General features: G+C 43.0%; 1 protein-coding gene across 1 annotated transcript in view; it reads right to left on the bottom strand.

Moving 5' to 3' along the window:
* Positions 1 to 247: 247 nt before the first annotated feature.
* Positions 248 to 12,595, bottom strand: part of sh2b3 (SH2B adaptor protein 3) — a 52,859-nt gene continuing 40,511 nt past the window's right edge. Inside the window, exons 5-8 of the mRNA XM_025052761.1 lie at positions 1,870 to 1,961; positions 1,562 to 1,776; positions 1,142 to 1,319; positions 248 to 1,033 (exon numbers count right to left, since the gene is read on the bottom strand). Of these exons, the coding sequence (XP_024908529.1) occupies positions 678 to 1,033; positions 1,142 to 1,319; positions 1,562 to 1,776; positions 1,870 to 1,961 (841 nt within the window). The 3' untranslated portion in view covers positions 248 to 677. The remainder of the gene's footprint in view (positions 1,034 to 1,141; positions 1,320 to 1,561; positions 1,777 to 1,869; positions 1,962 to 12,595) is intronic.

The following is a 12,595-nucleotide window of genomic DNA, read 5'->3' on the forward strand; positions in this document are numbered from 1 at the left end:
TATATATATTCAGACTTTTTGTATATATAGTCAGACTTTCTGTATATATATTCAGGATTGTTGTATATATATTCATACTTTTTGTATATATAGTCAAAGATTAATTTCCTGAACGGCAGGCCATAGTCTACATATATGTATAAATATACGTGTGTATATATGTATGTATATATATTCATATAAAACAATGTGTTAGATGAGAAAAATCTAAAGTGTAAACAGTCGACCATGGAGTGTTTGTTGTTGATGTTTATATGGCAGTTTGAAGAAGACCAAGTGTGAAATGTCTTTTTTTTTAAAGAATGTCTTAAAGGGGACACTTGACACTTGACGCTCAGATCAAATGTCCCAGAAGTCAAATAAAGCTCACCTTATTGAATTTATCTGAAACATTTAAAAATAGTAACATGTCATTTTTTTGGTGTGAAATACAGCTTTAGGTGCTGCTCCATCCCTCTCCCCATCTTACAAACACACACATACAAATGTGTGTGTTTGTAAGGAATCGTCATTGTATTTAATCTCACAAAAATACATTCACAGTGTACACCTGAGGGACGTGGCCAAGAGATTTAGACAGAGACCCCTGGGCTCATTCTGATGAGTCTGCAGCTCTTAAATCGCTGTGTGTGTGTGTGTGTGCGGTGACCCCTGATGGACACTTGTGTCTCAGCAGGTCAAAGCCACATGTACTGGTTATCTATCGCCCGCTTCCGGCCACGCTCAGGCTCCAGCTCATAGTCCGAGTCACGCTGACGGATGATGGGAGGGGCGGGATGGCGGAGAAGAGGCCTCCTCCCCACTGATTCACTGCGGCGCAGGACAGCAGGAGGGACAGGAGGAGCAGGAGTCTCTGGGACGGGGTTGGCGTGGGTCGGGGCGTGGTTTCCTGACTGGGACGCAGAGCTGGGATTGGATGAGGTGTTGATGGAGGTAGATGATCTTGGGTGACTGGCGCCGCGGGTCAGGCTGCAGTGAGCCAGGCTGGGTTCTGAGCTCCAGTGGTGGAGGCAGAACGGCACAAAGACGGCACCTGAGGAGAATGGTTCACAATCAAACCCTGAGGCTAACCTTCACCTTTTTATTTTATTTTTTAAATTTTATTCAGGTTTTGACAGTAGGCTGTGCAGCAGGGCCTCACCCTGTGATGGGGGGCTGGAGCTGGCCACTACGAAGCTGGAGAGTGTGACTGCTCCCGCTGCTCCACACTCCAGAGGTATGGGGAAGAGGCGGAAGTGGCTGAGCATGTCCATAACAGAGGGGAAACGCAGGTGCTGGACCCTGCACTGACCCCACTCTGTCAGGGAGAGACGCAGGTGCTACAGAGACAGAGGGCGCCAGAGTTTACAACAACATCTGTTTAACAGGTCACCGTCAAACTGAAAAAACCTCCTGGATGTCACCTGACTTTGGCCTTGTGTCACGGACACTCACATTCTGACTGAGGGAGGACACTAGACCACCCAGACAAAACCCACTCAAACACACAGGGAGGGTATGAAAACTCTGGTCACAAGTCAGTGATCTTTTAGCTGCAAGGCTTAAATATTCAGAGACAAACCTTTGCTTTTCCCTGGTAGTTAAATGTGAGGACATGGTCTCCCCTGCGTGTCTCACTCTGTCGCACCAGAAACACTCCGTGTCCCTCTGGTCCAGAGTCAGAGACCAGTTGGGCTGCTTTGACTCGAGAGATGGGCCCATGGAACCATGGGTAGGAGAAGAGGAAGTGGTCTGTCTTTCGTATCACATGCTCTGGTAGAGTAAAGGTGACCGGACCTTGGAGGAGCAGAGCAACACGATGATTTAAACATCACTGACGTTGACCACGTCTCTCCAGTTTTTATCTGTGCAGGAAGAACTTCCACTCACTTTGACCTGCTGATGCTGAACTTCCTCTGCGATTGGCTGGAACCGAGCTGTCTGCTGGGGAAGGGAGCAGCTCCAGATCCATGCTGCCTGACCTGAGACACAATTAGATTCAGATAATAAATAAATGTGTACTATATTGCGCCAAGCATGTGGATCCTGAACATTGGGAATTGAACAGGACTCTCTGCTTCCTAGGCAGGTGTGCTTCTTCTTCTTTTTCTTTTCAGGGGTTGCCACAGCAAATCATTGATTTCCATCTCTCCCTGTTCTTTGTATCTTCTACTCTGACTCCAACTATCTGCATGTCCTCCCTCACTACATCCATATATCTCCTCTTTGGTCTTCCTCTCTTTCTCCTACCTGGTAGCTCCATCTCTAACATTCTTCTACCAATGCATCCACTGTCCCTCCTCTGCACATGTCCAAACCATCTCAATCTGGCTTCTCTAGCTTTTTCTCCAAACCTTCCTGTCTGTGTTGTCCCTCTAATGACCTCATTCCTGACCCTGTCCATTCTTGTCACTCCTAAAGAGAATCTTAGCATCTTTAACTCTGCCACCTCCAGCTCCTCCTCCTGTCTTCTGCCTATTGCTACTGTCTCTAAACCATACATCATGGCTGGTCTCACCACTGTCCTGTAAACCTTTCCCTTCACCTTAGCTGACACTCTTCTGCCACCGATCACTCCTGACACTTTTCTCCAGCTGTTCCATCCTGCCTGTACTCTATTCTTCACCTCTCTTCCACAGTCTCCGCTGCTCTGAACAGTTGATCCTAAGTACCTAAACTCCTGCACCTTCACCACCTCTGCTCCTTGTAGCCTCACTATTTCACTGTTCTGCCTTTCGTTTACACACATGTACTCTGTCTTGCTGCGACTGACCTTCATTCCTCTTCTTTCTAGTGCAAACCTCCACCTCTCTAGGTTCTCTTCTAGCTGCTGCCTACTCTCACTACAGATCACAATGTCATCTGCAAACATCATAGTCCATGGGGACTCCTGTCTGACCTCATCTGTCAATCTGTCCATCACCACAGCAAACAAGAAGGGGCTCAGGGCCGATCCTTGATGTAGTCCCACCTCCACTTTGAAGTCTTCTGTCCTCCCAACAGCGCACCTCACTACTGTTGTACTATTCTCATACATGTCCTGCACCAAACTAACATACTTCTCTGCCACTCCTGACTTCCTCATACAAAACCACAATTCCTCCCTTGGCACTTTGTCATATGCCTTTTCTAGATCTACAAATACACAATGCAGCTCCTTCTGACCTTCCCTGTACTTCTCCATCAACATCCTCAAGGCAAATATTGCATCTGTGGTACTCTTCCTAGGCATGAAACCATACTGTTGTTCACAAATCTCCACTTCCTGCCTCAACCTAGCTTCAACTACTCGTTCCCAAATCTTCATTGTATGGCTCATCAACTTTATCCCTCTGTAGTTGTTACAACTCTGTGCATCACCCTTCTTATGAATTGGCACCAGAACACTTTTTCTCCACTCATCAGGCATCTTGCCAGTCTCTAAAATTCTGTTAAACAAACCAGTCAGGAAATTTACTGCCACTTCTCCTAAACACTTCCATACTTCCACTGGTATGTCATCAGGACCAACTGACTTTCCACTCTTCATCCTCTTCAGGGCTTTTCTAACTTCATCCTTTCTAACCTGATCTACCTTCTTCCTACTAGTCTCTGGCTCCTCGTTTCTACTTTCCCTTTCATTTTCCTCATTTAACAACTCCTCAAAGTATTCCTTCCATCTTCTCAGCACACTTTCCTCACTTGTGATCACATTCCCCTCTCTGTCCTTAATCAACCTCACCTGCTGCACATCCTTCCCAGCTTGATTTCTCTGTCTCGCCAATCTATACAACTCCTTTTCTCCTTCCTTTGTTTCCAAACTCTCATACAACTCCTCATATGCCTTTTGTTTGGCCTTGGCCACTTCCCTCTTCACCTCCCTTGTCCTCTCTTTGTACTCCAGTCTGTTCTCTTCTGTTCTGTCACTGTCCCATCTCTTCTTCGCTAATCTCTTTCTCTGCACACTCTCCTGGATCTCATCATTCCACCACCAGGTCTCTTTGTCCTCCTTTCTCTGCCCAGAGGACATACCTAGCACCTTCCTACCTGTCTCCCTAATCACTGTAGCTGTAGTCTCCCAATCATCTGGTTTTCATCTGAATTTCTCAACACGGCCCAGAACTGCACTTACTTCCTTCCTGAAGTCTTCACAACATTTCCTTATTTCCACCACTTCGATCTTCTGCTCTGTCTTCTGCTCTGTCTTCACTATCTTCCTTTTTTCACCTCCATCGTCATTTTGCACACTACCATCCGATGTTGTTTGGCTACACTCTGTAGGTGCAATGGGTCGAGTGCTACTTAGGAGCACTCGGTGTTATCAACCAGTCTCAAATTAATAACACAACCAGTCTCATTAAAGTTATCTTTAATTATTATTTTAACCTACTAATATAGCAATAATGTATTACTTGAAGTATTACAAATATACTAAAATCAATAGTATCCAATAACAATTAAATATCTGAAGGATTTTGAGAGTTCTTGGCAAATTGGGTGGCTTCAATGAATAAAGTAACAACACAGACAAACACAGTTTACAAAAATAATCAAATTTATTTATACAACACTGTCAAGTTAATGACGGTGATTGAACTCATAAACAATGATCATTATAACAAAACAAGGCGTGTGTAGGTGTGTGTGTCTGTGTGTGTGTACTTATGTGCGTGTGTACACGAGTGGTCGTGTACGAGAGAGAGAGACGTTGCCTCTTAGCTACCAAGCAAGCGACTGAGCCCTTGAGGCGTGTTCACATACGCGACTGCGCAGTGGAAGAAGAACTGCGAGGTAGAAGGAACGGCAACAGGAAACACGTGAGGCGTGTATGCGCTCACGGAGGTGTGAATGGGTGTTGTGTACGCGCACCAAGATGCGCTCAGGTACAATGAAACAGTGCTTGTGATGTTATCAAAGTATATGGGGGAAGGGAGGCGTACCGCGTGGTCTACTCCAGACAAAGGACTTTGTCGGAGTTTTCCTGATCCCAATACTGATAACGTTCCAAGTTAACACTGAAATACTGACGGTGTACAAGAGTATAACACCGAGTCAGGAGGTTAGAAAAGAAGTGCATGCAACAGCCTAGCTATAAAAGCAGCACAGATTTCAGACAACAAAATTCAATATGCGTACTTAAACTGTCCCTAAGTTTAAATAGCACTTAACAATACTACAGATTAACTAACGTGCCCAAATGCCAGCCTTACTGTAGTGAACGTCTGCTCGTATTTAGAGGGTAGTGGAAAGTCCGTGCTTCTTGGGTCCTTGCCAGAGCTGGGGACGTCCGTCTGGTTCCACTGTGTCCAGAGAGTCCTCTTGGTTCCGAAAGTCCGTTTCAGGAGGAAAAGTCTCTGACTGTCGATGTGCCGGTTCACACGAATACCGTTAGAAGGAATCCTGTCGCTTCTAAACTTTTCAATAACTGCTTTGGTCGCAGCGCTACGTTACTTGTGTAACTTAATTACCGGTTAACTCAGTTAAGAAAAAGACGCTACTAGTGCATTTATCACCGTGGGCAATGGTGTCTACAAAAGCGCGTTGGTTCTTAGTCTTCTGAGACGAGCAGGTTTTCTCTTTTCATCGAGGTCCTACGGAGCGAAAGTCCTGAACAGAGAGAACGATATTGGGCTGACCCCCCAATTTAAAGGTTGCGGAGGTTACTGATCGTGACGTATGTGGATTTACCGGAAGCAGTGGAATTATGGGAGTTTGAGTCCTTGAAAGGACTGTTGTAGTACCTACATATCCCCCCTTTGGTCTTAGGGATATGACAGAGTCGTAACCCTGAGAGCACAAGGTTGTACAGTCCATATTCCATAATCCATTGTCATCCATATTGTCCATTTAGTCCTGTAAAATCTCAGCAGAAGTTGAGTCCTGACAAACAGTTCAAGGCATGGGCATTTGGGCAAATACCAGGCTGTAGGCATTTGGGCAAATACCATGCTATACACATGTGGGTACATGATAACTCACTACCTGACTAACACGTTCATGTACCACAATTTAAAAATACCCATTAACTTCATTTCTTCACATTGGAAAAGAAAAGGAATGAAGGAAAGGAAAGAAGTGTTAGTTGTCAGGGGTTAGACCAAATTATCGTTCACCCCCCTTTTGGAGTGAGGACTGCTAAAGGGTAAAGTTTGTTTTAATTGGTGTGTTCATTCGTTTTTAAGAGGGGTCTGGTCTCTATTAAACCTGTCAATAATTTCAGCTAACTGAGCCTTTACAGACTCCAATTCTGAGTGGAGCTCACTCAGTTCGTCTGAGTTACAGAAACGAACATGCCTACCCCTATGCTTCGGATCACGCTCAGACTGTTTCCACCATCTCTTGTTTGACTGTTGGTAACCGTCTCGTTTCCAACCACCTTGGTCTTTACGACCTCTTTCACGGGGTCGGTTGTTGTAATTATTGTTGTTGCTGAAGTTTTGACCATGGTTGTTCCTGTATCTATTTTGTCTCCTTCCCCACTCACTTTGGTGATGGGGTTTTGGAGCAGGGTTTCTCCAGGTGTGTCTCCCTGGTGGAGCTTCACTCCCTTCTAAGTCTAACAGGGAATTTCCTGCATCCTGGAGACTAAAGACTCTGGGTTCGTCGTCAAGTCTGTCCATTGGTCTGACGACTGTCTCCCAGGTCATCTGGGCTAGCTGCCTAATTTCCCTCATGGAGTAGTAACCCTGTCTGCATGTCACTGTGACATGGTTGCGTACACTTGAGTAAACCTGCCTCCACTCTTCTACATCACTGTGTGTTCCTCTTTCTTTTGGAAATAGTTGTTTACCACAGCCATTTCTCTTTGCGAAATCTACCACCGTCTGTCCTTCCAGGTTTCTATAAAAGTCTGCTCCGATCACCACTCTCTCTCTCCTGGCGATGCTCTCTATCACCTAATCGAGCTCATTCCAGAACTTCTCCTTTTCTTCCAACTCACAACCCACCTGTGGGGCATAACCACTGACAACATTCATCATCACTCCTTCTATTTCTACCTGTCTGACTCTCGTTCCACCTTTCACCACATTTCTTGCATAGTCTTCCTTTAGGAGCAACCCTACTCCATTTCTCTTCCCATCAGAACCATGATAAAACAGTTTGTAGCCTCCTCCAATGTTTCTAGCCTTGCTGCCCTTCCACCTGGTCTCCTGCACACACAAAATGTCTACTCTTCTTCTCTCCATCACATTAGCTATTTCTCTACTTTTCCCTGTCATTGTACCTACATTCAAAGTTCCAAACTTCAGACCAACACTTCTATCCTTCCTCTTTTTCTCCTAACTAAACACCCTGCTCTTCTTCTCTGTCTTCGACCAACAGTAGTCCAATTTCCACCAGTACCCTCTACGTCAACAGCACTGTTGGCGGTTGTTGTTAACCCGGGCCCTGTAATCCTGTAATTGTTTTTGTGATACGCATATTTGATTTGGCCAAAGGTTTTACACTGGATGCCCTTCCTGACACAACCCTCCCCATTTATCCGGGCTTGGGACTGGCACTATAAAACACTGGCTTGTGCACCCTATTGGCTGGATGACATATATTTCATCTTTATATGATGTCATATATTGTATCTTTATTATATGATGTCATTTATTTATCATTATTATATGATGCCATATACTGAATTATCATAGTCTAATAGCTCAAAACTACATATAGGCCGCAAGGTGAAGCACAAAAAGTCTTTTAGAAATTGAATTCTGCTTCGACGTCTGCGAACTACACGATCTCAACTTCATAAAAAAGAACGAGTTACAGTAAACTTACAGCAAAAAGTTCGTCGCAAAAAATCCTGCCCATTTTTTTAATAACGAGGCATTTTATAAAGAACTAGTGTCTTCAGGGCGCAATAATATTTTGGTGCGCGAGAGGTGGCACAGTCGACACGGGACTACACTAATGGGGTAGCAGCTTTTGGTAAACAGAAAAGCAAGATGGCTGCCTGCAGAGTTTCATCTAGCAGTACCGAAGAAGAGAAAACTCACCAAAAATGAGTGAAACAATGAAATCTTCTGGACATAAACAGTGCTATATGCACATAGCCTCTGTGAAGCACAAAAAAATTCAGTATTTCACACTCGTACAAGAATACATACAAGAAGAGTCTACAACGGTGGCTCGGGTTGAGGGGTGAGTGTCGATACGTAGCTGAAAACTACAAACACTGCCTGGATTTAGAGTTTGAAAGCATTCCCGAGAACACTGCTTTCCATCCCACATGCTATCGAAGGTTTATTGACAAGAGTGCAATTGCAAAAGTGAAAAGCATGAGAGAGGAGAGGATACGGAAGACCACTCAAGGGGATCTGGTGTTGGTTAAAGATCCTCCTGCATGGTATTATCATATTATCATACCATGCAGATTATATTTTTTCACAGGGACGGGCAACAGGATACGCATCATTGACATTACCAAGGTGTCATCGGCTCTTGGAACCAGTGCTCTTGGAACCAAACAAATGGTCCTTGTCATTGATGACTTCCTTTTATTGATCAAAATGACTTAACATACAAAGTTCACCTTATCGTCTATTTGCCTCATTGTTCTTCGTGCAGTTTAGAATCCATTTGGCCCACTTTAGAAGACTTTTGGGAGAATTCCTCTCTATCGGTAACGTTAAGAAAAACCATGGAGGCAGCCATGTTGCCGGAAGTGTTGACATCAATCAGCTACTCGATTGGTCTAGCACGATTACGTGTCAAACCGTGCCACTGCTCGTGAACCAAACTTTTATTACGGCAGGATTTTTTGCGACAAACTTTTTGCTGTAAGTTTTAACGTAACTCGTTCTTTTTTATGATGTTAAGATCATGTAGTTCGCAGATGTTCGCAGAGAGAGATGAAACGATAATAGGGTTCACCTTATGGCCTAATATGTATATCATATATTTTCGTTTACCACTGAGTTTCAAGAACATGTTTGATAAACAATTTAAAAAAAAAACATTTAGAATGAAAGTTCATCTATGAACACAATGGTTGACTTCTTATGTAAGTCCCACAAGTTCTCTTCTCATACAGTCATGCTTTATCTTCTATTTTCTTCAAAATGAGAGTGGAGACTATTTAAAATTTGAATTTTTTAAGGAAAACTTCACACTTGATTTACTGAGCCTATATTACAATACGATAGTGGACACTCTAAACTGCTGACTCGTGGAAAAGCAAACCAGGTCCTTTGTGCATGGGTATGTTTTCTTCTTCAGTCTGTGTCACAATCATTTCATGTTTATTACTCCAACTACGTGGGGGCATTTCTGCCAGTCAGCAGTGTTTCAGGGCTAAGCTATGTGTGAGGGAAACAATGTCTGTGTAAACTGGGACACAGTCACGGCTGGTTGTCACAAACAAAACCAGCACCAGGATCAGCTGATCCATCATGTTTCTATGAATACATGTGTCATACCTGCAAAAACACGTTTCAGTGTTTTTACTGAGAAAAAAAAAGTTTTGAGCTGAAAAGATATGAAGAAAACATCTCGTTGCTTTTGGTATTTTTTTCCAGGGTGAGCAGCTTTGTCAGAGTCATGATAGATATGGTTTGATATCTTTACCATCGGCCTCCTCTAGGGTGGTCCCAGACTCAGTGATAAGTGGATCAGGTTTGTTAGCGTAGCATCAGTGTGTGTGGTGGTTTGATGAACCTTTGCTGTGCTGCTGCAGCAGTGATTGTCACTGTTCCCACGGGGACGCCTTGAAAGAGTATGCATTCTGTTGTGAGTCTGTTTTTGTGTCTGTCTACTTCTTCTGAAATCTTACAGATCTCCAAGACACAAGTCATTTTGTAATATATCTGACAGTGGAGACCTAAACCCATCTGTTTAAGTCTCCACTGTCCATGTCTTTAGGCCTAAAATCTTCTGAGTCCTGATCTCAGTTTTACATTTTTGACAAAGAACCAGAGTACTTTCTGACCTAATAATTTCTTCCTCTTGTCCAAAACCTAATGTCTGTCGTCAAAGAATTTGCCACTTCCACCGTCATCCTCACTGCCACTAATATACTGACCCTGCCCCAAGGAGCAAAACATTTGTAACAAATGTTTATGATTTTAATCATATATATATATATATATATATATACAGTTGTATGAAAAGGTTTGGGCACCCCTGATCATTTTCAAGATTTCCATTTATAAATCATTGGGTGTTTGGATCAGCAACTTCATTCTGATTTATCAAAAAAACTGATGGACACAGTAATATTTCAGAAGTGAAACTAGGTTTATTGGACTAACAGAGGATGTGCAATATGCATCAAAACTAAATTACACAGGTGCAAAAATGCACCCCAACAGAAAAAAATAATCAATATTTAGTAGATCCTCCTTTTGCTAAAATAACAGCTTATACACGTTTTATAACTTCCAATGAGTTTCTGGATTCTGGATGGAGGTATTATGGACCATTCCTCTCCAAAAAACATCTCCAGTTCAGTTAAGTTTGATGGTTGCTGAACATGGACAGCCCGCTTTAGATCTTCCCACAGATTTTCATTGATATTCAGGTCTGGGGACTGGGATGGCCATCCCAGAACATTGTACTTGCTCCTTTGCATGAATCACAGAGTAGATTTTGAGCAGTTTTTTGGGTCGTTGTCTGGTTGAACTATCCAGCCCCATCGTAACTTCAACTTTGTGACTGATTGTTGAACATTATTCTCAAGAATCTGCTGATATTGAATGGAATCCATGCGACCCTCAACATTAACAAGATTCCCAGTACCAGGACTGGCCACACAGCCCCATAACATGATGGATTCTCCACCACATTTAACTGTGGGTAGCAAGTGCTTTTCTTGGAATGCTGTGTTCTTTCGCCACCATGCATAATGCCCCTTATTATGACCAAATAACTCAATCTTTGTTTCATCAGTCCACAGCACCTTGTTCCAAAATGGAGCTGGCTTGTCCAAATGTGCTTTTGCATACCTCAAGTGACTCTGTTTGTGGTGTGTGTGCAGAAAAGGCTTCTTCCGAATAGTTGAATGATGCACAGTGACACCATCTGCAGCAAGATCATGTTGTAGGTCTTTGGTGGTGGTCTGTGGGCTGTCTTTGACCATTCTCACCATCCTTCGCCTTTGCCTCTCCGATATTGTTCTTGGCCTGTCACTTCTGGCCTTAACAAGAATTGTGTTTGTGGTCTTCCATTTCCTCACTATGTTCCTCACAGTGGAACCTGACAGCTGAAATCTCTGTGATAGCTTTTTGTAGCCTTCCCCTAAACCATTATGTTGAACAACCTTTTCTTTCAGGTCATTTGAGAGCTGTTTTGAGGCCCCCATGTTGCCATGTTGTGCAAGTTTTTGCACCTGTGTAATTTTGATGCATATTGCACATCTTCTGTTAGTCCAATGAACCTAGTTTCACTTCTGAAATATTACTGTGTCCATCAGTTTTTCGATAAATCACAATGAAGTTGCTGATCCAAACACCCAATGATTTATAAATGAAAATAATGGTTAATGGAAAATAAAGCTAACACTTAGCATTTAGCATTGAGGCTATGATACTGTAACCCAGTAGCTAAGTTCACAAAAGTGAAAGAATATCTTTCACCATCCCATAATCACAGTGTAATGTGTGTTATAGAGATGTAAATGCAATGTATTTGGTAGTGTTTTTAAAAAAAGCAACTGTAAGTCCCCATTATGTCAAGTATATAAATCTGTATTAATTCAGCTAACACACACACACACACCATGATGTTTTATGAATCTTCACAGTATTTAGACATTATCAACAGTAACACAAGTTTTTGTTGCACTGCACTGTATGTGTATGTTGGTGTGTGTGTGCGCACATTTCAGACATCTGCAGAAATGAGAAAGGTCCTGAGATTCTCCTGAGTCACAGACCTCCCACACACTTCCTCTCCCAGAGCAACACACACTCGTACACAAATATAGCACCGATGCTCACACAGACTGTGGCCGGTGAAAAGACGTAAACAAAAAAGGCTCCGCTTTCATTTGTTCAAATAATACCCACAGCCATATACATTAATGAATACATTTAACCCTCCTGTTGTCCTCATATTCTGTATACAGTATGTCACAAAAGGGAGTACACCCCTCACATTTCTGCAGAGATTTCATTATAATGTTTAATAGAACAACACTGAAGAAACATCGCTTTGACACAATGAAAAGTAGTCTGTGTAAAGCTTATATAGCAGTGTAAATTTATTTTTCCCTTCAAAAAAACTCAAAATATAGCCATTAATAGCTAAACCCCTGGCAACAAAAGTGAGTACACCCCTAAATGTCCAAACAAAGCACTGCTTGTCATTTTCCCTCCAAAATACCATGTGACTCGTTACTCTTACTAGGTCTCAGGTGTGAATAGGGAGCAGGTGTGTTCAATTTGTAGTACAGCTCTCACACTCTGTCATACTGGTCACTGAAACTCCCAAGATGGCACACCATGGCAAGGAACTCTCTGGGGACCTTAAAAAAAAAGAATTGTGGCACTACATAAGGCTGGCCAAGGCTACAAGAAGATTGCCAACACCCTGAAGTTGAGCTGCAGTACAGTGGCCAAGATCCTCCAGCGTTTTAAAAAATCAGGATGCACTCACAACAGGGCTCGTGTTGGACGTCCAAAGAAGCTGAGTGAACGTGCACAGC

This window comes from Cynoglossus semilaevis, chromosome W (assembly GCF_000523025.1).
Source record: "Cynoglossus semilaevis isolate Cse_v1.0 chromosome W, Cse_v1.0, whole genome shotgun sequence".
NCBI lineage: Eukaryota > Metazoa > Chordata > Actinopteri > Pleuronectiformes > Cynoglossidae > Cynoglossus > Cynoglossus semilaevis.